Source organism: Erithacus rubecula, assembly GCF_903797595.1.
Source record: "Erithacus rubecula genome assembly, chromosome: 5".
In the NCBI taxonomy this organism is placed as follows: domain Eukaryota; kingdom Metazoa; phylum Chordata; class Aves; order Passeriformes; family Muscicapidae; genus Erithacus; species Erithacus rubecula.
The window spans coordinates 34,342,306-34,367,099 of NC_136687.1; the positions used below are offsets into that span (position 1 = coordinate 34,342,306).

Consider the following 24,794-nt stretch of genomic DNA (forward strand, 5'->3'; position numbering starts at 1 on the left):
CATCACTGACAGGAGGCAAGCAGCTCGCTTTACCGATAAGGCTCAGTTCTATGCTTTCGTTTGGACTTTTCCTTGTGGCTTAACGGAATTCGTTTCCATAGCAAACTCCAGTCCCAGGCCCCTCTGGCAAAACCATCTTCATCCCCACCTTGTTGTGGCTCAATGGAATAATCATTCCCATCTATGTAATCTATTAGAGGTACAGTACATGTAGTTCTGAAACATTTATAGAAGGGAAAGAAAGAGCAAAATACAATTTCAGAAGAGTAATCTGTCTAATCTGAAATTTACACCATTAATTACGTTTATAGAGCACTGTAAACATACTACTAAAAAATTGAAGCCTCATTGGAAGAAAAAAGAGATGGTTTTTACATTGTTTTAAGATGTTCTAAAAACAAAAAAGTTAGGTCTGATATGCTAATATATCAACTGGTTTATCAGCACATTTTCCTTTATGTGGATTTCTTGATATTAGTCTTCTAATAAAGCACTGCTGGAGGCAACAGAGGAGTCCTCAGAGGGCCAGGGTTCTCACAGTATTATTATTTCCTGTGATTTCTATTCATATCAGATCTTAGCTGTCAACAAGTATGATAAACTCTTAGCTTTTACTAGTGTTGACACATATTTTCATTATACTGTCCTGTTCAAACACCCTGAAAACCCATTAAGCTCTAAGGACAGAAAATAATACTAGTGCTCTCCTAGAAGCAGTTTTTAGTAGAATTTCCCTGTTTGATTTGCAATACACTCCTCATTGTGACCTATCACAAACAATATTCACCAAGGAAAAGACATTATATTGTTTTCCCCCCACATTTCTCGAATGAGTTTCCCAGTGACCCAGGCTGAAGCACTTCCACCTTTTTAAATGAAGCTCCAAGAGACAGGAAAGGCTTGGGGGAAGAGGCATGATAACTCCATGCTGTTCTTTGAGGCAGAAGCAGCAGCACCCTGGGTACCAGGGCATGGAAGGAGGCTGCCAAGCACTGTCTGCTGGCACAGCTGTGTGCCTCAGCATCTCTGGTCCTCCAGCAGCCTTCACCTCTGCAGGACTGCTGGAGGATGCCTCTAAAATCCCCTCTTCTCACCAGTCTTTCTTGTGTAAAACAGTAACATACAACCAATGGCAGCACACAAGCATTTCCATCTTCTTTCTAGTATCTTGGCCCAAAAAGAGTCTTGGTTGAGTTACAGCCTTTGAAACACACAGAACCCAATTCTTCAAAAAATTTGTGGTAGCACAGTAGGTTAACAAATAGTTTTTAGGATTAAGCAGCTATTTTATGGGATTAAAGAGTTTAAACATGCACATGGTTTCCTAAATACACACACCACTGACCAATCAAGCTAAGAGTGTGGTAGCACACAGCAACAACAGCATTTCAACAGCTGGAAGAAAGGAAAGCCCTGGGGATCTCACAGTGCAGGCACTTCCAGTACAGACTCCCAGCAAGTGCCTGGGGCTGTGGCAGAGTCAGGCTCAAGCCTGGCCTTGCTTTGCTACAGACAATGCTCCAAAGCACTTCAGAGGAAACAAATAACACCATACATCAAGACCAAAGATGGGGAAGTTATGAACTCTTGAGATGATGGGGGCTTTAAGCTCCCATTAAACCAATACATTTATTGCTACTTTTTCTCTACCAAAACCCAGAGGTATTTTAGCTATTTTGTTCAATCATGCTCCTTGCTCAGATAGAATGGAACATTTCTATATTAGTGCCTCATTGTAGAAGACAAGAGTTATATACATTCTACTCTAGACAAAATATTAAGTATGCCTATTAAAATAAACTACCTGGAGATTAATTTGCCTGACTATATTCCTTTATTCCTTCCTCATTATGTATCTTTTATGCTGGGAGATAACATAATCATCATACAGAAAATATTGATATAGATATAAAAAATACTGACTGTAGTTTGAAAAGTGAAGATTATTACTGTGACCTTTACTTTCTAAAAGTCCAGACACTGGAAATAACAGGAGAACATTACCTGTCCTTAGATATAGGAGCTATAAGTGGTGCATACCAATTAATTCCCACCTCACAATGGGCATCAAGGTAAACCAAAACCTTTGAAAGAAAAAAAGAAAAGTAACTTATATTTCTGTATACAAAATCATTACTTGATTTGAGCTTACTTACACTGAGATACATTCATATTATAAACAAGGAAATGAAGATTAAATTAGCAAAACTAATTTCTTCTTAAAACATTATCAATAATTTCCACATGTCTGTTGAAGACACTACAAGCTTTTCCCCCAAAAAAGAACAAAAGGCAGATTTGTGAGTGAACTGGCTCCTACCTGTCCAAGTTTAGCCTTCTGGGCTCCAATGCTTCTAGCTTGGATCAAACCTTCTCTCCTCTCATTTCGAAATACCTTTACAAGGCCATTCCACTGCTTTATATAGTTATCCAGTCTCTCTTGTAAGTGTGCTATCAGATAACAAAGAAAAAAAAATTGGTGAGGTTTAATAACACAGAGTTTTATACTCTTAATGTAAGCCAAAAATATCTACAGACATTTACTACAACCTTTAACTAAACCACTCACAAGCACTAAAACTTAGGAGATGAAGACCATGACCTCAAGGCACAGGTTTGTGTCTGCACATCTGAAGAAATGGCAGCTGAAGTGCTTGGCCACACCACAGGGAGCTGGGTGGACAACTCAGTCACTTCAACATATCACACAGTGGCTTTCAGGGCTTTTGTCTTATTCCAAGCAGCCAGAGAAGTTTCTACACTTCAGCACACAGTCTTTCCTCATTAGATGATGATGACACATGTACAGTTGAAGGCACCACTTTTCAGTTAAACATTTCCCTTCACTCACTTTCTGCCTCACAAAATTTCTGTCACTCTATCAATCATCTGGAAACCTGAGGCAGAATCTCACTATGCTCAAATTATTGCCCACCTTCATGAAGACCTGTTCCCTCTTGTGGAGGTCTTACTATAATCTCCTAATGAAATTAATGAGAATAATTGGAGGGCCAGAAATGGCCATAGTGAGGAGAAAACAAACCTTTAGCCAAAGGGTTTTCTATCAGTAAAGGGACGAGTGACTGCACAAGAATCAAGATGAGCTATGCTTCAATGGTTTCAGATGTGTATTAGCAGATTTGTATTTGTCTTAGCCAAACTCCTCTGGAAACCACATTCCTACCATACAGTTTGAGAAAAAGATCCTAATGTTGCTTAACATTTTTGCCCAGATATTCTGTTGAGAAAACTCACAAGGGCAGAAAGGCTGGTAATCAGGCACCTGCTGTTTGTGGGTATGCTGACTTAGCTATTGGTGCTTGTTAAAAATCTATTTTTGTACTCAAAGGCTCAAAAGAATTGCCTACAGCTCCAGTTTCAGTCAGGAACCAAAATAAGCCACCTAATCTACAGCTGAGGCATCCATGCACTGGTTTGCTTTGCAGCAGCTCCAGGGGCTGATAGATGCCATGCCTGTGCTGATCCAACAGGAGGGGATACATGCAGAGGGGGAAGCAGGAGCATGTCCCTTCCAGCAGCAACAAGACATCAGGTTACTTCAGAAGAAACATTTTCTGCAACCTGAATGAAAATGATGAAGCCTGGAGACTTCTGCAACTTATGTTTCAGTATGCTTTACATTCTTGTCAGCAGTATTAAAAATAAAAGTTTGAACAGAAGCTACATGTAATTGAAAAGGAAATAGTGTTTCTCAGGAAGTGAAGTTTCCAATATTGAAAATTCAGCAATTCTACCAAAGAACAATATTTTGAAATCACTATCTTTTGATACTCTAATCATCCTTGCACTCCACCTTTAAAAAGAAAAAAGTTTTCTCAACCAAGTTTTATGTATTCTCCTTTCCCACACACATTTAAAATTTTTTTGGAAATCCTTGTGCATTAGGAAAACTTCAAGGATACATAAATGTCCAACTGGAGAAAGAACAAATTTATCACATATGTTGTATAGAAGAACATGCCTTGTAATAAATAAAGAATATATTATTTGATAGCAGTGATATAAATTTTTATAGGATAAAATCAACAGAGTTTTGAGGTCATACTGAAGTAGTACTAAGAGAATCTTTATACCACACCATTATTTATGCTGCAAATTCCAAGTATGTGTTACAGAAGGACTGTCAGGAATGTTTTAGAGATTTAAAACCTGAAGTTATTTCCAGCTCTCCTGCCTATGAGACCAAATGTTTTACTTATCAAACGTTCAACTATGTAAGGCTCACAGGGAGCTGTAAAAACCTGTCATATTGATTGTGTAAAGCTTTTCTACAGTACAAGTCTCAGGACTTTGCAGTCTATTATCTGAAACCATGCCAGGGTTAGCAGCAAGTGCTATTTCCCACAGGAAAGCTGAAATTTTTCCTCCTTCCCATTCTACAAATCCTGCATGACAGTAGTGTAAAAAATCCTGATATTTTACAGTCAAAAATATTGCTTGGCCAGCATTAAATTTTGTTCACCTAGAATGTATATTTATGACATCTCTCAACTGCCTTACAGCAATCTGGTTTTTGTTCAAAAATGTATATTTTACCTTTCAAAATATTATAATCACCAATCTGGCCCTCCCCTATTTGAGTTCCTCTCTCACATCTAAGTGCATGATTAAAGCATGAATCAGTGTCTTTCAAAAACACAGTTTCTCCAAAGGATCTTGGGCACTGCAGATTACAAAGGAGGAGGAAAGCAGGTTTTTTTTTCCCCCTCAACTCAATGACAGCAGTCTGAGAACTAGAAAAATGGTATCAGGAGTGTGTTCTAGAGCAGCTGCCTCCTGCCTGTGAGTACCCTGCACTGTAATACTGTTAAAGTGGGGCTCTCAGCTCTAACACAATCACTGATTACTGCTTCAATTTCCCCATGGCAAGCACCTCCACACAGGTTAATAAAAATAACCTGTGCTGCCTGCCTATGCTCATTACTTCTCCTTCTGTTATCTAATGGGATGCTGTATCAGCTGGAAATACAGGTAACAATAAAAAACACATAAGTAAACATAAAAGGTAGACAAAGCCTTTAAATGCTACTAGGAACACTGGCATTTTTTACCTCACAGCCACCCTTTACAAGTGCACAGCCTACAAAAGCAGTTCCAGAACTTCTGAATGCTTCAGAAAACAAGCAAGCTGGTCCCCAAATACATAACAAGTGCTGGAGACCTAAACACACATCTGTAGCTGTAGGAAGCTTCAGAAAATACAGTTTTATGAATTCTCATTGCCCTTCCAGAACAGCTGTTTGCTTCACACAGCTAGCATTCACAGAAGAATAAACTGCTTCTATTGAGAATAGAAGGAAAACTGGGGGGAAAAAACCCCATGTGTAACAGCCTGACCTCATTGAAACTGCAGTAGAAATTGCTGCAACATTTCTTGGACTCTAACATGAATTAATACAGAGGTCTCCATAGAAAATGGAGATAGAATCATTCAATTAGCTTGGCAATCTTCTTGTTACTGTTCTCTTTGTGCTCTGACAAAAAATGCCAGGGTAGAATTCAGCACATATCTCTGCACAGTTCTCCACAGTAAAATCCTGCTGTTTGCCAGAGAGATTAAGGAAAGAGTGCCATTCAGCAAAAGTACTGCTCCCAACCGACTTTACACTAAGAATTATAATAAAAAGACATTTTCCAAGCATTGCAACTGTTCCTCCCTGTAAGATATAACGTATATAAGCTTTTATGCAGCTGTAACTCCCTTCTGATCAAAGATTTCTCATAAGGGGTTTTTAGGAGCCAGCCTTTAGAAGTGTTTGCAACTGCTGTGCTCCATTTTAATTTCATATCACTCGAGAGGGTGGCAGCTATGAAATAAGGACAGTCACACTGAGCATTAGCAAACATCTACCCAGTCCAGCACATGTCACTCAGCACCAGGCTCCAAGAGCATAAGGTGGTCTCTGCTGGGTGAAAAGGCAGTCATGAAGTGTGCAGCCTGAAAGCAGGTAGGGAAGAAGAAAATCCTGTATCTGTGCTGTCAGCATGACTTTTCTTTGGGCTGAAAAAGCAAAAAGCTACCAGCAGCTTTGCTGTGATTGAGAGTGTTTGTGTTTTGCAGATCTCCTAACAACTGGAGAGCTCTTCAGGCAGCTTGGCATGCTTTGCAGCCCATACTAGTTCATCCTTCTCTCTAGGGAAAAAGAAGTAGAGCAAGTTTCTGCTCTCTTGGCCATTTTTCATCTAGAACATAATTTGAATTAATGAAATTAAGTTAATTATATTTACCAAGTAATAGCCTAAAGCAATTTGAAGAATTATTATAGTGAACTAGTGCAATTGCAGCAAGGTGTTTAGAGCAATTCCAGTCCACGCTTGTCTTACCAGTCACCTATACCTGAGAAAACTGCACCTTGATCTTTCTTTATTGAATTTTCTGATTTAAGAAAGTTATCTGGGCCATTGAAGTGTGAGAACTGTAGAGTCGAGGATCTGATGGAACTCAGGCTAGCTGTGTCTGCTAACCATTCGTTTATGAGCAGAAAGCAAAAAAAAAGTTCTGCATTAAAAAAAAAAATCTTTAAAAACACTGCTTTTGTTTAACAAATGTCATGTATTGGAAAAATAGTACAAGTTGTTATGCCAGACAAACTCATTCCATGAACTACATATACATGGCACAGAGTCAGCTACAAGTCATGTGAAACCCAAGGTTTGAGACCTATCATTAGTAAAAAGTCTGGTAAGTATTCTAGACACAATCAATGTCACAGTTACTTTATACAACTAAGTCAGTCCTTGAACAGCTCTGAAGGAAAGGTATGATCCTAGCTGAGAAGCAAAAACACAGCATATGTCTCCAGACTGAATTATTAAAATTATATCCCTTAGGAGAGAAGATATTTTTGGTTTATAGCATGTGTGTATATCCAAGCCAAATTCTCAACAGCTGTTAAAGGATACAGAAGACTATAATTTAGCATTTAGTATCTTTATTAGACTAAGCCAAATGTAGTCAAGTTTATAATACAGGTAACTGGCCCTATCCTGTTACTCCAAACTGCAAATTATACCTACTTATCTACAACTATTTTTAATACTGGCTTATATTCATAAAAGGCTACCTCAACTATGTGATTAGTTAGTTTCTAAAATTTGTAGTAAATGCATCCATAGGAAACAACTACCATAAGACTGGAACTGGGAGAAGCCCAGACCACTTAACAAAAAGAAGAGTTTCAGAAGAGTCATCTGTTTTTCATGCCACAACACAATTCAACTATTATGAAAACAAAGAAGAGGGTATCCTGTGCCACTCACCAAATCTGCCTTTGCTCAAAGCCACTGTCAACATTGTCTAGAAGAGACTGTCATACCACACAGTCAAAATTATGTTTTTATTTATGTGTCTATTCTTTTTCTCTGCCAACATCTATTCAAGAACCATGCTGCAACAAAATCTCACAGAATGTGCAGCTTTGATGCACTACTTTGAGATTTGTTTAAAAACAGTCAATTTTCCTCTGTTTCAATCAACTTATATCTCTATAAAGGAGACCACTTTCAGTTCCTCTCTGCATTCAGCTTTGATGACACCACAATGAAAGGAAAAAACAAATAAACACTGTATGTTTACATTTATAAGACAAGTACAAGTACATGCATCCTGACTATAAACCAAGATCAGAACGCAAATTACAAAGGAAGAAGAAAATCTCTGGACTTAAGCTGGTATGCAGGACTCAAAGAAAGGCAGAAATTAAAACACATTTAAATTCTTAAAAGCTTCCCCCTTCAATAAGAAACAATAAGCAGCTTAATGTGATGCTTAATTAAAAAAGGATGTTAGAAATGAAAAATATACTGAAAATTAATCAGAATAATTTGATAGCCTAGGTAGATTTTTATTATAGTTAAAAAAATAGATCTCTGTATTCCTATATGCAAGAAAGGAAGCTTGTTACTCCTAACAGGTTTAACCCCTTTGATAGTCTTCAACCTGTTTGTTTCCACAAGAGCTAAGAGATACTGGCAATCCCAACTTTCTTCTACATGCTATCAAAAAACTATGGTAGAGATTTCAAAGGATTGTGAAGAAGCAATCTTTTCTCGCATAGCCAACTCAAACCATGGCAGATAATCAAAAGAAAACTATTTCAGGAAAATAAAAAAAAAATTCTTTTCTACAAGAAGTGTGTTAATATTCCAAAAGTACCTTTGTTGCTAAAATCATCAATCAGAACAATTTCTGCCAAGTATTTTCTTGGTGTTCTCTTGATGACACTGTGGACTGTCCTCATGAGTGTGGACCACCCTTCATTATGGAAGACGATGACAACACTGGAGGTGAGCAGGTTATCATCATAATGCCAGTATTTGCACCTGTAAAAAGAGTTGATTTTGTCAGTTTTCACACTGTGATTTACAGAACTGCTTAACAGCTATCCTTGTGCAAATGAAATCTTCACTGACAGCTACCCTTCAGATTGAAGAGAGACAGGATATAGCAGGTGATACAGCTTAAGTGAATCACAGATGCAGATACAAATAAAAATAATAAGAAAAGTAGACTGTCAAGCACGAGTTCCAGACCTGGTCCAATTTCAATGGGCTCCTTCCTTGAAAGACATGGCACATGGAGAAAAAAATAAATACAAGAAAAGAAAGAGATAAAAAACCAAACAAAAATAGTGCAGACGACTCAGGTATTTTTTTCCTGAGCAGCTGGAGATTAATTAGAGACAAGCAATGTGAATAATTCCAATACCTTCCACACTTCCCAATACTTCTAAATCACATTTATCAACAATGGATCTAATTTCCAATTGTAATGTCCTTTTCCCCAACTGCATCCCTAAGTGAGACTATTCAGTCACCCTACAACCAGTCCAAGTATTTCCTTAACTGGAAGTTTCTCCACCTGATCATAGCCTTTTCCAACTAAAATAATATATCTCCTAGCACCAGAGACATAGCACTTTTCATTGCAATGGTAAAAATCCTTCCCTTTTTAATTTTTCAGCAACTAAGGTCTTTACTAGAGAGATTCTGGCTTTTCAAAGACAGCTCTTGTATGAAGAAATTATTAGTGACAAATAAAACACTCCAAACTTACAGATGCACAAACTTCCCGAGCTATAGTTCTCTTTATACCACACAAAGCTTAAGTGCACAGAAACATTGCTGTTTTGAAAAGAATTACCTTAATCATCAGAGATCACCGGAGTTTCTGAAACTACATTCAGTTAAACACAGAAAGAACTCACCTAACAGATCCATAAGTATTTAGAGTTTCCCTACTGAAGGATGCATGTCACTCTTCACTGCATCAATATGCATTTCATGGAAAATGAAAGACATTGCTAGAAATATACTAATAATTTTGTTCACGTGGGATAAAAAAATTACAGAATCAAAACAGACCATAACAAAATTTTATCTAATAAGGCACAGAGTTTCTTAGGTGTGCTATAAGCAGTCTCTAAAAGTACAAATTACTGGCTAAAATTCCTCAGCTCGATAGTTTTTATGCCTGAAGTAGCTGCAGCTAATCATAGCTACCAATAAAAAAGTGCTAGACTGGCTGTTTAAAAGGTTCAGGCCATGGATGCCTTCCTTCCACAGATCCCTCTCAGATTCCAACTGATCACAGATTGCAGTACTTCCATTTGTACCACAAGTGTTTAAGTTGTCAACAATGTACTTAGACATCTGCAGAGATAAAATGGATACCCCACCTAGGTGTGTCAAGCAGGCTGTGTAGAAGGAAGATTTAATATGTTTAATAACAGATTTATAACAGAATGGTGTTGCTTCACACATATACTCCCTGTGCTAATTTTGGTGATACGGTTATGTTAAATGTGGAAAACAAGGCACTACACTTTCAAAAAAAACAGCCCACCAGCTGAATGCCATTCAAGAGCTCTGTGTACAAGGTGGCAGAACAGCACCTTTTGTCTCAAAGGAGAAGGCAGGAGCTGATGCACTGTGCTCCTGAGCTGCACCTGCAGCAGTTTAGCTAGGGAACTCTTTTGCTTATTTCTGGATAAAAAGAGAGGGACAGCTACAATGTTTCAGAGTTTCAGGATTAAAAAAACAAAGAAAACCTTGAAAAAGAACTCAAATCTTCTGATCGTTTATTTATCCCACTTCTTGCAGTATAGGTTAGTCATGTTTAGGAACAAAATGGTGAAGAGCATAAGAATGAAGGACAGTAAGTAACTTTGCATAATTTAAGAAAGTCAAACCTATTACAAAAGCCTGAACACTACATCTACGAACAATTTATAAGCATTTTTTAATCTGTATTTAATACATTTTTGAATCAAACCCAGAGGTCTAGACAGACTTCTTGCTACATAGCCAACTTAAATCTCCTCTAATCTAGTGTTGTTAAATGTGCCATTTGCAAGCAGTGTTGCACTACATTTACATCTCTAGTAAGATCATGCTTACAGCTTTTCCAGACACTTTATTTCACTTATTAGACAGCCCACAGACCGACTCATTAAACTCATAAACTATGAGAGACAGCAGCAACTCCTGTGCAGAGTCTTCTTTCTCATCTTGAATTGGGAATTAGAGGTTTGAAATACAGTAGTTGTTTTAGATATCTGCAATTAATAAAGGTTTTAATCTCTGTGGCAGTTTTTCTTTTTTCAATAAATGTGAATGTTGCTCAGGTATTTGGGTGACAAAAGTTGGTAGCCCCAGCTCTCATTTGCTTCACATCTACAGGGAAGGAAGCAGGGAAAGCTTTCCTCAGTGGAGCAGCACTGACATCCAGTGGCTGGTGAACCACATACCAAGAAAAGATAAATGCACCTTCCTTGTGTTTAAAGCTGAATTTTACAGTACAGGTTTCTCTGCAGATTTTAGGCACCAAAAAAAAGGCAAAAAATATGCCTGAATTTCCAGGAATGCCCTACATTTTTAAAAGAGATGGTAGAGTAGATACAAATGTTTGGCCAAAAGCTGCAAGCTATTAAAAACTGGCACTGGCACAGATTCAAGGTACAGAAGGGTCTGTGACAAAGAGGATTTAAATGTTTCAACCTCTAGCTTCATCCCCTGGGTGCTTCACCCCCTGCCCACATACTAGCACAGTGCTCCTTCAGGTGTAGCCTGCACGCCAGCTGTGGCTATACACTATGCACCAAACTGGTAAACAAAATCACTTAAAAAATGCATTTTTAATTCTTATTGACAGAGCTGAGAGGATGGCACATCGCAGCAGATATGCAGGAATGTCAAGGTAGCATCCTTAAGCCAGGCTTGCCTCTAGACATTTCACATCACTCTTCCTGAGCCCTCTGAAGAGTTATTGCATGGGGAAAGAGGAACAAGTGTGCAGAGATTTACAAAGGGCTGGCAACACCTTCCCCAGGCAGTGCTGCAGGGAAGAGCTGCTCTGTTTGTGTTCCCTTTCCTTGGGGAACTCATGAGTAAAAGGCAACAACACCTTCAGATCAGTCAGTGAATAAAAACTTTCCATTCCGCAATCAGCACTGTACTACTGGGGAAAACAGGACTGACTCATCACCCTAGCAAGACGAAACCCTTCAGAAGGCACAGTTGTGATCTAATTGAAAAACTGGGTGAGTAATGTTTTTTCTGTCTACTAGCCTGCATATTTAGGATGTGAATTAGTCCTACTCCCTCTCCACCCCTGGAGGGAACAGCTCTGCTGGAGGCTGTGCTACACCAAGGTCCCTTATCCTCAATCACAAAGCTGTGCACCAGCCACTGCAGAGAGGAGACCCTCTGCACAAGAAGCTGAGCATCTGGGCTTGGAGTGCTCCTTGGCTTGGGGAAACTTGTGCTCTTACAGCTCTGTACTCTTAGGATGTCCTGGGGCCCCACAGCTGTGATTGTGGGTACATGGTCCAAGGCTGGGATGCCCACACAAGCTTCCTGTTAGCTACCACTGAAGATGCAGTTATAGACTCAAATTTCCTCAGGCTTAAAAAAAAAGCCACAAGAGGAGTCTGCTTTTCCTGGAAGAGGAACCCAATCACCAACAAAAATGTGACAACTGAAAAAGGAGAGCACCTAGACAGCAATTTAAGGCTGAACTTCATCAGATAGATACTTAGAGGGCAATTTAGTATCTTGAGCCAACAGAAGTGTTTCTCCTGTCATGTTGAACCCCTGAGTTTTCCAGCATATCAGCACCCAAGCTGCAGAAGAAGTAAGAGGTATCATGACTGTGTATCATGACTCTCCATCCTGGTACTATTTTCCTTCTGTCAGCTCTCTGACTTGCACCGACACATACCAAGGACACATCAGTATATCAGGACACATCAGTGGATTTTAGAGCACTGTACTTGTGTGCTAAGACCAAAATGTACCAGCACAGATTCCTCCAAAAGGGCAGGCAGCTGCCATCACATTCCTGTAATTACTCTAGTAGCCAAAAAAGCTCCTAAAAAGCTGATTAGTTATTGCAAGATGAGAGACCTGAATCAGTACAAAGCTGAAGGTCTCAATTTATTATTTATCCTGAAATCATAACCAACATTAAAAACCGGAATTTCTCTTCTCTATTAATATAGAAATGTTCACAATTTTAAACTGCATTTTAAATTTTATTTCACATTTAAAGTGGTATGAAATTAATAGTTGTATTATCACCTAATATAATTGCTTTATAGTGCATGCATTTTTCTCAACTCTTCGGAAGAGTCCAGCACAAGAAAATCCCAAACACAAGTTAGGAGATGTGTTTTCATTTTCAGTGTTCTTTTCTAGTAAGTCCTGTTCTTACCTTACATGGAGACAGGCATCCAGCTGACAGCATGCTGTGTACATAGTCCTTGTTATTTTAAATCACCAATTTATTGTCACTACTGCAGTGAACTGAATCTAACCCCTAAGAAGATGGATAGGAGCTTTTCCAAAAAACACCTTCAACTGTTTGGTCATCTGTATGGTTGACATCACCAAGGTCATAGCTGAGACTAGCTGCTTAACACCTGCAAGTCAGAGGGATCACTGCCTAATTCTAGAGTAGACAGAACAGATCACAGAAACAGATCACAGAACTGGGCATTTCTTTGTTAGGATACAACCAGGTAAATCTAATGCTAATACTGGATTTGTCTAATACTGGATTTTACCTGTGAAGTGTTGCAGGGCATTTTTGTGCACCTGCAACATCGAAATGAGATTATAGTAGTGAACTTATAAAACAGGGGTTCAGGAAGAAAAGTAAACAGACAACCCAAGAAGGACAGATTGATCCACTGAATAATTTTTTTCCCTTCAGCAGACAGCAGCAAAACCTCTATTACACACTACCAAACAGCTTAAACCTATGCTGAAACAGCATTTGCTATTTTAAAAATAGCTACAAGCTTTGCCCATTTCCATTCCTGAAGTAACTTGCCAGGCTATGTGACTACATTTTATTATTAGTGCTCTTGGAAGCAAAAGCTCTATCTACTGTACTTCTGAAAGCATCACAATTCAAATCCAGGGCAAGGTTTGCATAGAAACACCACATTAGGGATAACAAGAGAATGAAAGGAATAGCCTGTGCACTTTTTCTAATCACATGATTCTTGCACATACTATCACTTATCCAACACTGAAAAATTTGATGCAATAAACACTACCGAGTAGGAAAGCTGAGGTACCCAGGTGGTTAAATTAAAATCTTTTCCTTAGGGAAGGGGAAACTCCCATACAGGGAGATGGAGCAAATGCCCTCTGCTTTCCTGTTTTGATTTAAAGGGAAGAAGACCTCACAGCTCTGGAGGTCTTCTGCAGTCCAGTGACACACTGTGGGTATTGCAGGAAGACTGTGCCTAATTTTGGATTTATCAAATTTTTACAGGCTTTACCTAATGTAATAAACAACTAGAAAGAAACTAGAAAGAGGCACTAAGCTCAGTCTCACAGAAATACTGTATTTTCACCATGCCTTGCTCATCAGATATTGAACCCTGAAGTTCCTACCCATGCTCATCTGGACTGCATTACAACTTGTTATCACGCACATTTATTTGAACGCTCTAGCACAGTTCTGGCTAATAGGAACAAGACAGAGCATAAGAAGTGCATTTCATTTTTTAGTTTCACATTCAAATTAAGACTCATTTGACAAAATGATTCCTCCGTGTGCCCCAGAATTTCCAGGCTGCGAGTTGGAACCTGGAGGGTTACACCAACAGCTGCAGGAAATCACTCACACTCTTCTCTGCCCTTCCACTGAAGCCAAGGTTTAAGTCAGAATTTAAATATACTCCAGGTGCTGTTCTATATATATGTTTTTTGTTGAGTAAGAGGTCATGTTCAGAGCTTGGTCTTCCCATTTCAGATGCACACACAGAGAGGTAAGTAAATCCAATTACAGGTAACACACCCGGTGCCTCTGTCAACCTCTTTGTACTCTTAGGTTGAATTATTTCTCCCTCAGAACTTAACACTTGCCACGCTAGGAGCCAACACTAAAGAGACAAAGGATCAATTTTCTCTGTAGTTTTCATTACTGGGACCTGAAATGTTAACAGAAAAGGCTGGGTTCTGCTTTAAGGCGAATGCCTGGAATTTAAATCTTTCCTGACTACATGAGATGCTCTCACAATACATGCCTAATTACAATTTAAACACCACTTTTTTTCCCTCCAGGAGTCTTGCCAGCAGTAAGGCAGCTGATAATCTGCAGTGGAAAGCTAGCCTCCCTGATTTAGTGTGACCACTATAATTCACCTGATTCTCAACTCCAGCTCACACTGAGATGCACAAAAATTTATGTGCACATTATAGAACTAGTTTTCTTTGTTACAGAAAGGTTTCAGTGTACTGTATGGCATTGGAAGAAAAGATCTTCCCAAGGTAACAAGTGAAATGAAACCAAGTCCCTAATGTTTAGTTTCCAATAATATAGATACCAAAAGTAATTACTGAAATCCTTTTTCTTGTAACAGTATCAAATTGTAATTTGTAAAGTGCTATAATTAAGGAACTAATCTACATTCCTGAAGAAAGCAGGCTCTACTCCAGAGCCTTTGTATTCAATCTTCTTAGCTAGAACAAGATTGACTGGACAAGTAACTACTAACTGTAAGATAACATATTAAATTCATGTTATTTGCCCAGAGTAATAATAAGACTGTCCATTTCTAATGAGGAGCCAAGACTCATCTGCCTTATTTCATACCCTGAGTAATTAGTTAAAGCTAAAGATTCTGGTATTTTTTTTCTCTGGTCTAGCACTAGCAATTTTCTATAGAATTCAATATTTTTAATAGCATTTGGTCCATAAAAAGAGTTCAAGCTGGTACCATCAAACTATCATAGGAAAAATATTTTTACTAACAGCTCTGCCTTACTATCACACAGCTCTGCATGTACGTATTCTTGGTAAAGTTAGAAGTCTATTTTTTGCAAGAATTCCCTCCTTGTTCTAATACCAAAATAAATGAAAAATTGAAAAAAACAAACATCCCTCAAAACTACATGTGCAATTTTTAAAAACAAGCCAATTCTCATTTCCCTTTTGTTCTAAAAGACAAGCTGCAAAAAGAGTTGTCCAAAAATACATTTCTGTATGCACACAACATTGTCCTCAAGCAAGGAAAAGTTACCTTTTCAGGTTTTTCAACAAAAGCTGATTGCCAGTTGCTCTGTTTGAAGTCAAAGGTGACCTATGGCAACAAATCCAATTATTCAAGAACAAATTTGTATGGCCCAGGGGCTATGCCCTGTAATAGCAATAATGTCTTTATAAAGGAAAACTCAAACTGGATAATCCACAGAAGGAAAAAACACTTAAAAATATTTATTCTGCTGCAATCATACTGACAGATGTGTGTGGGTGATGCAGCTGAAATTGTGGCTTGCTCTGATGAGGAGACAGCAGCTATTTACTGTCATATCGAAAAAAATATTGAGCAAGAGATTAATTTTTCTCATGCCATAAACATTAATGATGCTTCTCTTCCCAGCCAAACTATTCTGGATCAAATTCCTTCAAAACTTGTCAAAAGAAGTGTCAAAAAAATTGAGCTTAAATAAAGTCATAAGACTAAAACCTTCTGGGTCAGTAAGAATAATTTATAAGCATGCCTTCCATGGGTTGGATAACAACAGCATATCAAGCCTGAGCAAAGCATGTTGAGCTCTAATCCTTTCTTTCAGCCAACACGGTTAATTACCCTGGTATGAAATCTGATCAGCAGTATGAACATCCCTGGCTTAAGGGCTCTACAGTAGTGCAAGTTTGTTAATAGGAGAAACAGGGAGTTTCACACTGCATCACTCAAAATACACTCTAAGAGAATGGTTCTTGACTTCAAAAGTGCAATAAGCATGTCTCAAACCCAGCAAGATACAGGAACAAAAATGGCAGGTGTGGACTGGAGTGTTCTACTGTGAAAGTAGACATCAAAAAGGAAAACCTACATTGATTCTTAGTGCTTCTGCACTAGAAGTATAAAAAGAGGCTACTGCAACTAATGCATCGTAGATAAGTATTTTTTAGAAATACTGAATGCAGATTCCTGGAATATCTTGCACTTGCTTTGTTCTTGTGTAGCCAGGTGTAGCTCTGGTGAGCCATACACTAACCAGCCTCTTCTCAGAGCTCTACATCTGTGGTCATCAATGGTTTTGTCCATCAGGCAGTCTTCTCTCCCTCCGGGATTCTTCCATGCATTAGTTACATTTAGATCTGCCATAAGAAGGTAATGATTTTGAGTGCTACAAACTTGTCAAAAAAGGGCCCAGGAATGGCATCTTTGAGGACAAGTTCCCCAAAACACATAGGAGCCATCCATTCCCACATTCAGTAAGTCAAACAGGCATGGCAGAAAACCCACCTGGCTGCACCAAGAACTCCCGAAGGTAGAGTAGGAAAGGTAGAGGCAAGGAATGGCTACCTAGAAGGAGTGCAGAAAGACTGCCTGAGCCCATGAAGAGAGCATTAAAGGCAAAGCTTTGTACAATTCCCTAAGATGGAAAGGGAAATGAGAAGAACTTGTAGGCTAAAGAAAGACTAAAGAAAACACGAATTTACTGATAAAAGATATGAAATTTTTTGTCAAAGGATACATAAAAGACCAAAACACTCAACATCTGGTTTGCTAGACTGTTTGCTTGAAGAGTTTGCTGTCAGACCTCCCAAGTCCCTGAGTCTAGGGGCAGCATGCAGAAGAGAAAGAATATCCACCACAGAGGTGAGTCAGAGACCACTTCCTGGACATATCACAGCAAATGGGATACACACAGCACAAGTCCATGGGAGTGGGTGGATGGCACCAGAGGGCACTGAAGAAGTTTCTGATGTCATTGTGAGAACATGCTCTACCATATTTACAAGGCCTTGGTGCTTGACTGGTATCTGAGGACTGACTAAAACAAATCTGGCCCACCTTCAAGCAGCAGTATTCAGGAAACAATAACCTTGAATTCATTAACACTGAGTGAATTTTTTTGGAAGTGGTTAACTTTAGTTAACTTCAGTCCATGAAGGGCTGCCTTCTGCTAGAATAACTCAGAGCCAGCTTACTAAAGTTTAAATGTGCCAGGGATTGTTAAGGTCTAGGGGAAGCCATCAACAGACCCATACAGAAGTCCTGGATGTCCAAGAAAGACTTGGACAGCACCTCTGTATGGAAGAATTGTGATGTGTAGGGAAGAATCTGAGTGCCTGACAGACAGAACACACAGGCTGGAGGCACCTTCTTTTGAAAAGAGAAACTGTGAAGAAGGGAAAGACAGCATGATTAAAAACCAGATGCTGTTAGTAGTAAGACACACATTCTTTAAATGCACAGGGTCGTATCCAAACAAGCAAAGCAGAAATGAGCATTAATTCAAGCTAAATGCATATAAGTCATAAGATAGAGTAAAAAAAAAAAAAAAACAAAACCAAAGTTTAAGAAATAGCTTACTGAAGTATGAAAGCTGCTATTGAAATATTTTTTTTTCAAACACCAGAAGTAGGATGCCTGCCAGAAAGTCTGTTGGGCTGATACATGATCAAAATGAGAAGAGATCACTTCAGAAGCAGGAAAGCTAAATTAAGTATTTCTGTTGAACTCTTAGCAGTGCCCAATGCTAGACAACCTGAGAAGAGAATAAAAATAAGGGCAAGTACACAGTGATACTTCTTACTAAATAGTCCTATTCTCAGATAATCTGCATGATAACTTCTACTGGAATATTCTGCCATAAATAGCCTCACTGCCTTTTTCAAAAATAAACCCAGTATTTCCTAAACAATGCAATATGAATTGACAAACAATTGCAGTGTACTGCTGACTCCAGTCCTGTTATCAAACAAAGGAACACACGACACCAATTTTTATCAAAGAGTTCTGGGCCTCTTAAGATTTGCAGACCACTGAGTCTGACTTCTGTATTGAATAGAAGCTAGTAATAAATAACAAAGTTAGAAACCCATAGACACAACTTTTGTGGAAATAAAGTCATGCCACAGAAAAATATTATCATCTTTTGAAGAAATCAAAACTTATGTGAATATGAGTGAGGCTATACTTTCAAAGCGTTTGATGACGTTCTTTGGCTTCTTTACAGGCACAGTTCTTCATCAAAGCATGGTAGATCTCTTAGGCCAATAACTGCTAAAGTCTCTTCCTTCCAAATTGTAAGCAAGTTTGTGACTTCAGCAGCATAAATGACTATGCTGGGAGCTAAGCAGTCCACCTCCTCTTCCAGTCATTCCTGAGCAATAGGAAAGTTCTTGGTAGTTGCAATTAAAATGACTATAAACAGCTGCAGAATAATTCAAGAACACTATCGAGGAAATGAGCCAGCAGGAGAGCTCAGTGCAAGTGCAAATGATTGTATATGGAGTGTTAGATCACTCAGTGCTTATATTCAGTGACAGATCCTAAACTCTGCATTACCACTGGGGGGGAAAAAAAAAAAGTTAAAAACATCTTGGAGTCAAAAGTGGATAGGTCTTTCAGAATTTTAGCTCAGAGTTAATGAAAAGGGAAATAAAATAGCAGGAATAAAAAGGATGGAACATGAAACATTTATACAGCAACTTCATGGAGCTATCTCTGCTATTCCCATATCACAGGGCAGCAGAGTCACAGAGGCACATAAGAGTATCTGTATCTGGGAGAAGAGGTTAAACAAGCACCACATTCTGCAGTCACTGACTCAGGATGTCATTAATTTCAAGACTATGAACACATTCAAAAGACAAGTCTGTGCACAGAAAGAGGTCTCTGAAGCATGACAACCCTGTTGCAATTTTTGGCTCCAGTGTCCCAGTGCACTGGCTGCCAGGAATGATGCTTATCCATTCTTGTATGTTTTCTCATCAGCATATGGTTTTGGCCAGAGCTCAAGTTGTCAAGAGAAACAATCACTGGTCAGACCCAGCACAGATGTATTTTCAAAAATTGAATTTTATTTTAAAACACTCTGGGCAAGTGGATCATTATACTGGTTAAACAACTAAATTCTTGTTATTCCTAGCAGCAATTCTCCACAGTTATCTCTTGGCTTTTCTTTGAGAGGCCACACCTTGTTACTGGACAGCACTCACTCTCAAACATAGGTCCCTTTTTTATTTCCTTAGCATGGTGTATTTATCTTGGATACAAACCAATCCAGAAAATTTATCACTCTATTTTTACTTCAGCTCTACCTCTGTGCAGACCCCTGAATACAAAAAAAACCCAAAACATAGAATTCAGGGAGCAATTAAATTAATATAATTCTTCCCAACAGCTAACATTAATTTTATTGCAGATCTGCAAGGAGCAAGGATAATGTGCAAAATCCAGTATAAATGACTGCTCTTAAGGGGCTGCCACCTATCAGGATGATAAAAATAGATAAAAAAATGTAAAAATTACCAAGTTTAAAGAAAAAATTTCTTCCAGCTACTGTACAGAACTTTAGGCAGGGTTTGCTAAGCCTCCTCTATTTCTTTGCTGCTAGAAATGAGGTGGAAAACAGGTATTTCTCTACCATAATCCAATTTATGTTCCCCCTGGCCCTCTTGCAGAGTGCTGAAAGACTGCAGTGAGATGAGCCATCTTCTAAATTGTGTACACTGACTTTTACATATCCCCATACATTCTTGATTTTTTAAACCGAATTTATGACTTGTTGTATGTCAGCACAAGTGCTGAGCATCAACAGTGACATATATTGGTTAAAATCCATAAGCCAAGCATATGTGGTACTAGCAAAACAGAAATATTCTAATGTACCTGACAAAAAACTTCAACACACCATCCAGAGTCATTCCTCTCTACAGGATACAGCAGGAATTAAGGCTTTTTACAGCAGCTGAGACTGCCCAGAATTACCAGCAAGTTCCTACTGAATCAATACAGGCAGCTGGCAAATGATCCTGGCAACATGTCAGACTACAAAGTCAAATCCAAACATAGCAGAATTAAATCTCCCTTTACTGGCATTTCTTTCCTCTTCTCTCTCCAGCAGGGACAAGCCCTGAGGCTACATGGCTTTTAAGCTGAGAGAGACAGTTCTTGCAGCACTATTTCACTCCTGCTGCACAGCCTGGGAAAGCATTTGGCATACTTCACTGAGCAAACCTGACTGAACAGGGTAATGCTTCAAAATTCTGATGCTTGAAGAAAGAGAGGTCTACCTATCCATGAACAAATAATTCAGTCTTTACCAGAAAGATCTTCCTCAATTAGCAATGCCAAGATACTATTAACAACAACAACAAAATTACTATATTGCTCTTTGGTAGGATTAAAATCAATGTTGAGTGGCCTTATCAGCCATAAATGTCTTTTTAAACAGAACAGTGGGAGGAAAATAAATGGTGCATCCAATAGGTAATCTGCTACCTTTTGCTGCATTTCTCTCTGGTGCTGGAGAGCAAGCAGGAAAGTGAGCTTGTGGGAGCCTGAAAGCATACAGCAGTATCAGCAATCTCACACTGCTTCCTCTCACTTCCATTCCCAGGAGACAGGCAGAAGCTAAAAACCTTCAACCTACTTAGGCAATTGCAAGCATCCCAAGTATTCAATACAAAAAATAAAGGGATATAATGTTGTCTGAAAGGTACCTTTTGTTCACACTTTTTTTTCATGTTGTTCTGTTTGGTTGCTTAGAACATTAAATCATTAAATACTGATTTGAGCTGCTGGCTTTGACCTCCACGAAGGAAACAGTTTCTAAAATTAATCTTTTCATGGCTGTCCCTCCTCTTCCTCAAAGTATTTTATTATTTTTTGGGAATATCTATTTATAAATATCTTTCAGAACAGAAGACAAATTGTGAGATTATGCCAAAAATACTTCAGGAAGTTACATGTGTGGAACTATTTGAGAGATACTGTATGCACTCTGATGCCCTTCACCTTGAGTAAAAATGAAGGGGAGGGAGTACTTGAATTCTGCTGCCAAGATACAGCAACTCACCTGGGCAGAGGCAGCCCAGTCCCACCTGCACCTTGTCACCTCTGCTTTGCTGTCCTTAAAGAGTTAAGAAATGCCGAAGCAGAAGTATCTAGGGAATAACCTCCAAAAAGAAAATGCTGACCTAACCAGGTTACCCAGAACATTTCTTCCCTTTCAGAGAACTCTCTTTAGTATGAAGGACTGACTTATGAGCACAGCAAAGAAAGAAAAACAAAGTGAACCCCCAGGACAGCTGTCACTTCCTTCCCCCTGCAGCAGACGGGCATGGTCCTCTCCTCTGACTGCCAGCAAGTGGAAACCTTTAGTAAGTCACCTGAGGAACACAGCATGAAGAAGTGAAATGCTGCACTCCGTGTGCTTCAGTTGCTTTCACTGAGTGCACACCACACAGCAAATTCAAGCAGCTGCACATGCATGGCTGTGAGTCAGACCCACAGCTGACCAGTTCTCTCCTACCTTGCAAAATGAAAAAAACACCCACCATAGAAGGCCAGAGCAGAGCCCCAGTAACCAGTGAACCACCAACAGATTATTTACCACATCTGCAACACACAGCCCAGAGACTGGCACCCAGTCCAGGGATCAGCATAGCTCCATTGGTGGGGATGAGGGGGAAATGAAACCTGCAAAGTACTTAACATCATATCTAACTTCATACACTGCCCACAAAACCCCAACCAAAACACTGACTTAAAAATACCCTACCTACCATTTAATCAGTTTGCTCAGAAACCTGTCCCTAGCTGATAGTTAACAAGGAAAATTATATCAAATGCAGGTTAACCTGAGTGCAAAATTGGCTACAACATATATCAGAACTCAGAAGAGACTGTGTAAACCTGCCAGCAATTCTTGAGCAAATGCTAGTAACTTTCCAGAATTTTCCCACAACAAACTACACACCCTTTCAGCAAGTAAATAAATGTTTTTTCTAAGATTGCTTTCCTCTTCAGGGCAAATGCTGTGAGAAACTGTTGCAAGACTACTCCAGCCATCACCATGGTAGATCCATACTTCTGTTACTGCAGGTAATTAGGCAGTGTTATCTAAAGAGAACAGTATTTCCTTGTTTCTGTTCTGTATTTATAGTCCATTTTAAAAGCACCAGGGTAAATCAAAACTGAACAAACTAATTAGCATAGGGACGCCTAGTAAAGATAATCCTTTCTTCTTGAAGACAAATTTTAAGAAGTTATGGAGAAAAGATATGACAATGAAGACTATGGCTAGACATGGAACATGCAAATACATTCAATTAGACACTAAAACAGATGACTTCAGAGATAAACCACTACAGCTTAAGTATTCATGGGAGGAATCATTGCAACAGCATTAACATGGTATAGTACAGCACTCATGCCTTCAGTACAAAAACCTTTAAGTGGCCTAATAAATAATGTTTTAAGCATCAATTCAGATATATGGAGAGCAAATAACTGAATCCCATGAAAACAGAACTTAAAGAAAACAAAGGTTTGCTTACTCCTCTTGACGCAAGTCGTTAACGCTCCGGTCTAGTGAGATCATATCACTTGCCACCATATTAAACCCAAACTCTTTAATGCTGGCCTGAACGGATTCTTTGTAATCTGGTCCCAAAACATATGGCTTCGCTTCCTCTCCAGGGCCACCAACAACTCCATGAGGCTCAGGCTCTTTGGGTTCAAAATTGCCAAGGACTCCAGGTCGTAACACAGGGTCTGGGTATACAGATGTCTGAGGTTTAAATGTGAGATACTGCCTCTGGATGATGTTTTGCTGCTTGTTGTCAACACCAGGATGATTTAGTTCATTTTTCGCCTTATTTTTCCTTCGAATGGATTCCAAGTCCACTTCCACACCTTCAACATGAGGCCAAGGTACCACAGGTTTGAACTTCTCATTTCCTAGTCCATGGTCTCCTTTGTTTGGCAAGGGTCTGTTGGCTTCTTTGTCATCCTATATGGACACAGAGAGAAACAGAAGATATCAGCTGATGATCCTTTATTTACCTACATCCAGTAGCATAATGCACTAAGAGTTGGTACTAAATATATGTCTAGCAAGTATGGAGAAGTCTATTGAGGGGCTTAAAGAACACTTTTTACTAAAGCTACTGACTGCTGAAGAACATAACCAGCTGTTGTCCACACTTACCTTGGTGAGTTGGTCCTGGAAATGACCAAATGCCCAAAGCCTTCCCAAACACCCATGTAGGACATGTTCACCTGAATGTAGTTTGAGCTGCAGTTCAAACTCATGTGCAAGGAGCACTGACAGAGTGTTTTATGAAGGAGAGGGTGACATGGAGGAAAACAGTGCCATAGTCCACAGCATGACATCCCACTGTGGGGCAGGGGGTGTTCCTGAGGTTTCTATGGCTCAGACCTCTGCAGGGTCTCAGTGGTGGCTAAAAGCTGGGAAAGAGTGCTGTATCTGTGAGTAATGCACACTCACCTGTGGCAGCTGCCAGCCACATAAAATCCCTGCTCCCCCCACACCTCCCCGTCCCCCTAACTCGCTCTCACCAAGCTCCTCCCTCTGCTGCAGCAGCTGATTTACAGCTGGGGTGATGCTGATGGCACTGGGGACAGCAGGCAGAAATGGGATCAGCTGCCTGGCCACAGGCAGACCTGCCTGGCGAGGCAGTGCTGGGGCTGAAGAGATGCCACTGGCATCTCCTGCAGCCTTGTTTAAAACAACTTCACCGTGCTCCTGCCTCTCTTCACACCAAGAGATTTAAAGTTCTCCCTGAGAAGAAAGGGTGGCATTTTGAAAACTGCTCAGCATTTACAGTGACCAGTGAGGTTGCTGGGGTTAGAACAAGGGTGGGTGATTTTGGAAGGCACTAGGCAGAAAGGCTTTGAAGTGTCTGAGTGTGAAGTCTCCAGAATACAACAGCAACACCCATGAAAGCACTCCAAAACAGTCACAACTTTTTCCAATACTCCTGTCCAACAGTATGACAGGGAAATGTTGCTGAAGGTTCAGATATCCTGCTAGAATTGTTTATTTGTAAGCAGGACAAATATTAGATCGTTCAGAAATCTGTAGGAAACAACACACATTTTAGCAATGTCTCAGAATCAAACAAAATTTTGAGATTAGGAGGATGTCACCCTTCAAACCTGCTGAAGGCAGGTTCACAGTGAGATGGGGTTTCTCAGAGGCTGTATCCAGTCACACTCCTGTGCCCAGTTTCCTTGGACAACCTGTTCCAGTTGCTTAACCCAGCAAAGGTTTTTCCCCTCATACATCAGCAGAAGTCTCTCATGTTGCATCTTATCCTTCCAGCCTGCAACCCTCAAAAGATTTTATTTCTATTTGCTCTGCAACTTCACTTTTTAGGGTGAAAAGATGCAATTAGATTCCCCATTAGACTTTTTTTCCAGCCAAACTTAGCCTCCCTAGCAGGTCTTTGCTAGGTCCTCTGCATATGTGAACAGCCCTCCTGTGCT

At 39.5% G+C, this 24,794-nt stretch overlaps 2 protein-coding genes across 4 annotated transcripts in view; both read right to left on the minus strand.

Annotated features, from left to right (window-relative positions):
- The window catches only part of CEP44 (centrosomal protein 44), a 494,127-nt gene that overhangs the window by 450,561 nt on the left and 18,772 nt on the right, over positions 1-24,794 (minus strand). The gene's annotated exons all lie outside the window — the stretch shown is intronic.
- The window catches only part of GALNT7 (polypeptide N-acetylgalactosaminyltransferase 7), a 69,488-nt gene that overhangs the window by 15,813 nt on the left and 28,881 nt on the right, over positions 1-24,794 (minus strand). For 2 of the 3 annotated variants that reach the window (XM_079305685.1, XM_079305684.1), the window contains exons 2-6: positions 22,841-23,295; positions 8,177-8,343; positions 2,321-2,451; positions 2,005-2,084; positions 34-216 (exon numbers count right to left, since the gene is read on the minus strand). In XM_079305685.1, coding sequence (XP_079161811.1) covers positions 34-216; positions 2,005-2,084; positions 2,321-2,451; positions 8,177-8,343; positions 22,841-23,295 — 1,016 coding nt within the window. The remainder of the gene's footprint in view (positions 1-33; positions 217-2,004; positions 2,085-2,320; positions 2,452-8,176; positions 8,344-22,840; positions 23,296-24,794) is intronic. The other variant, XM_079305683.1, reaches the window with a different exon arrangement.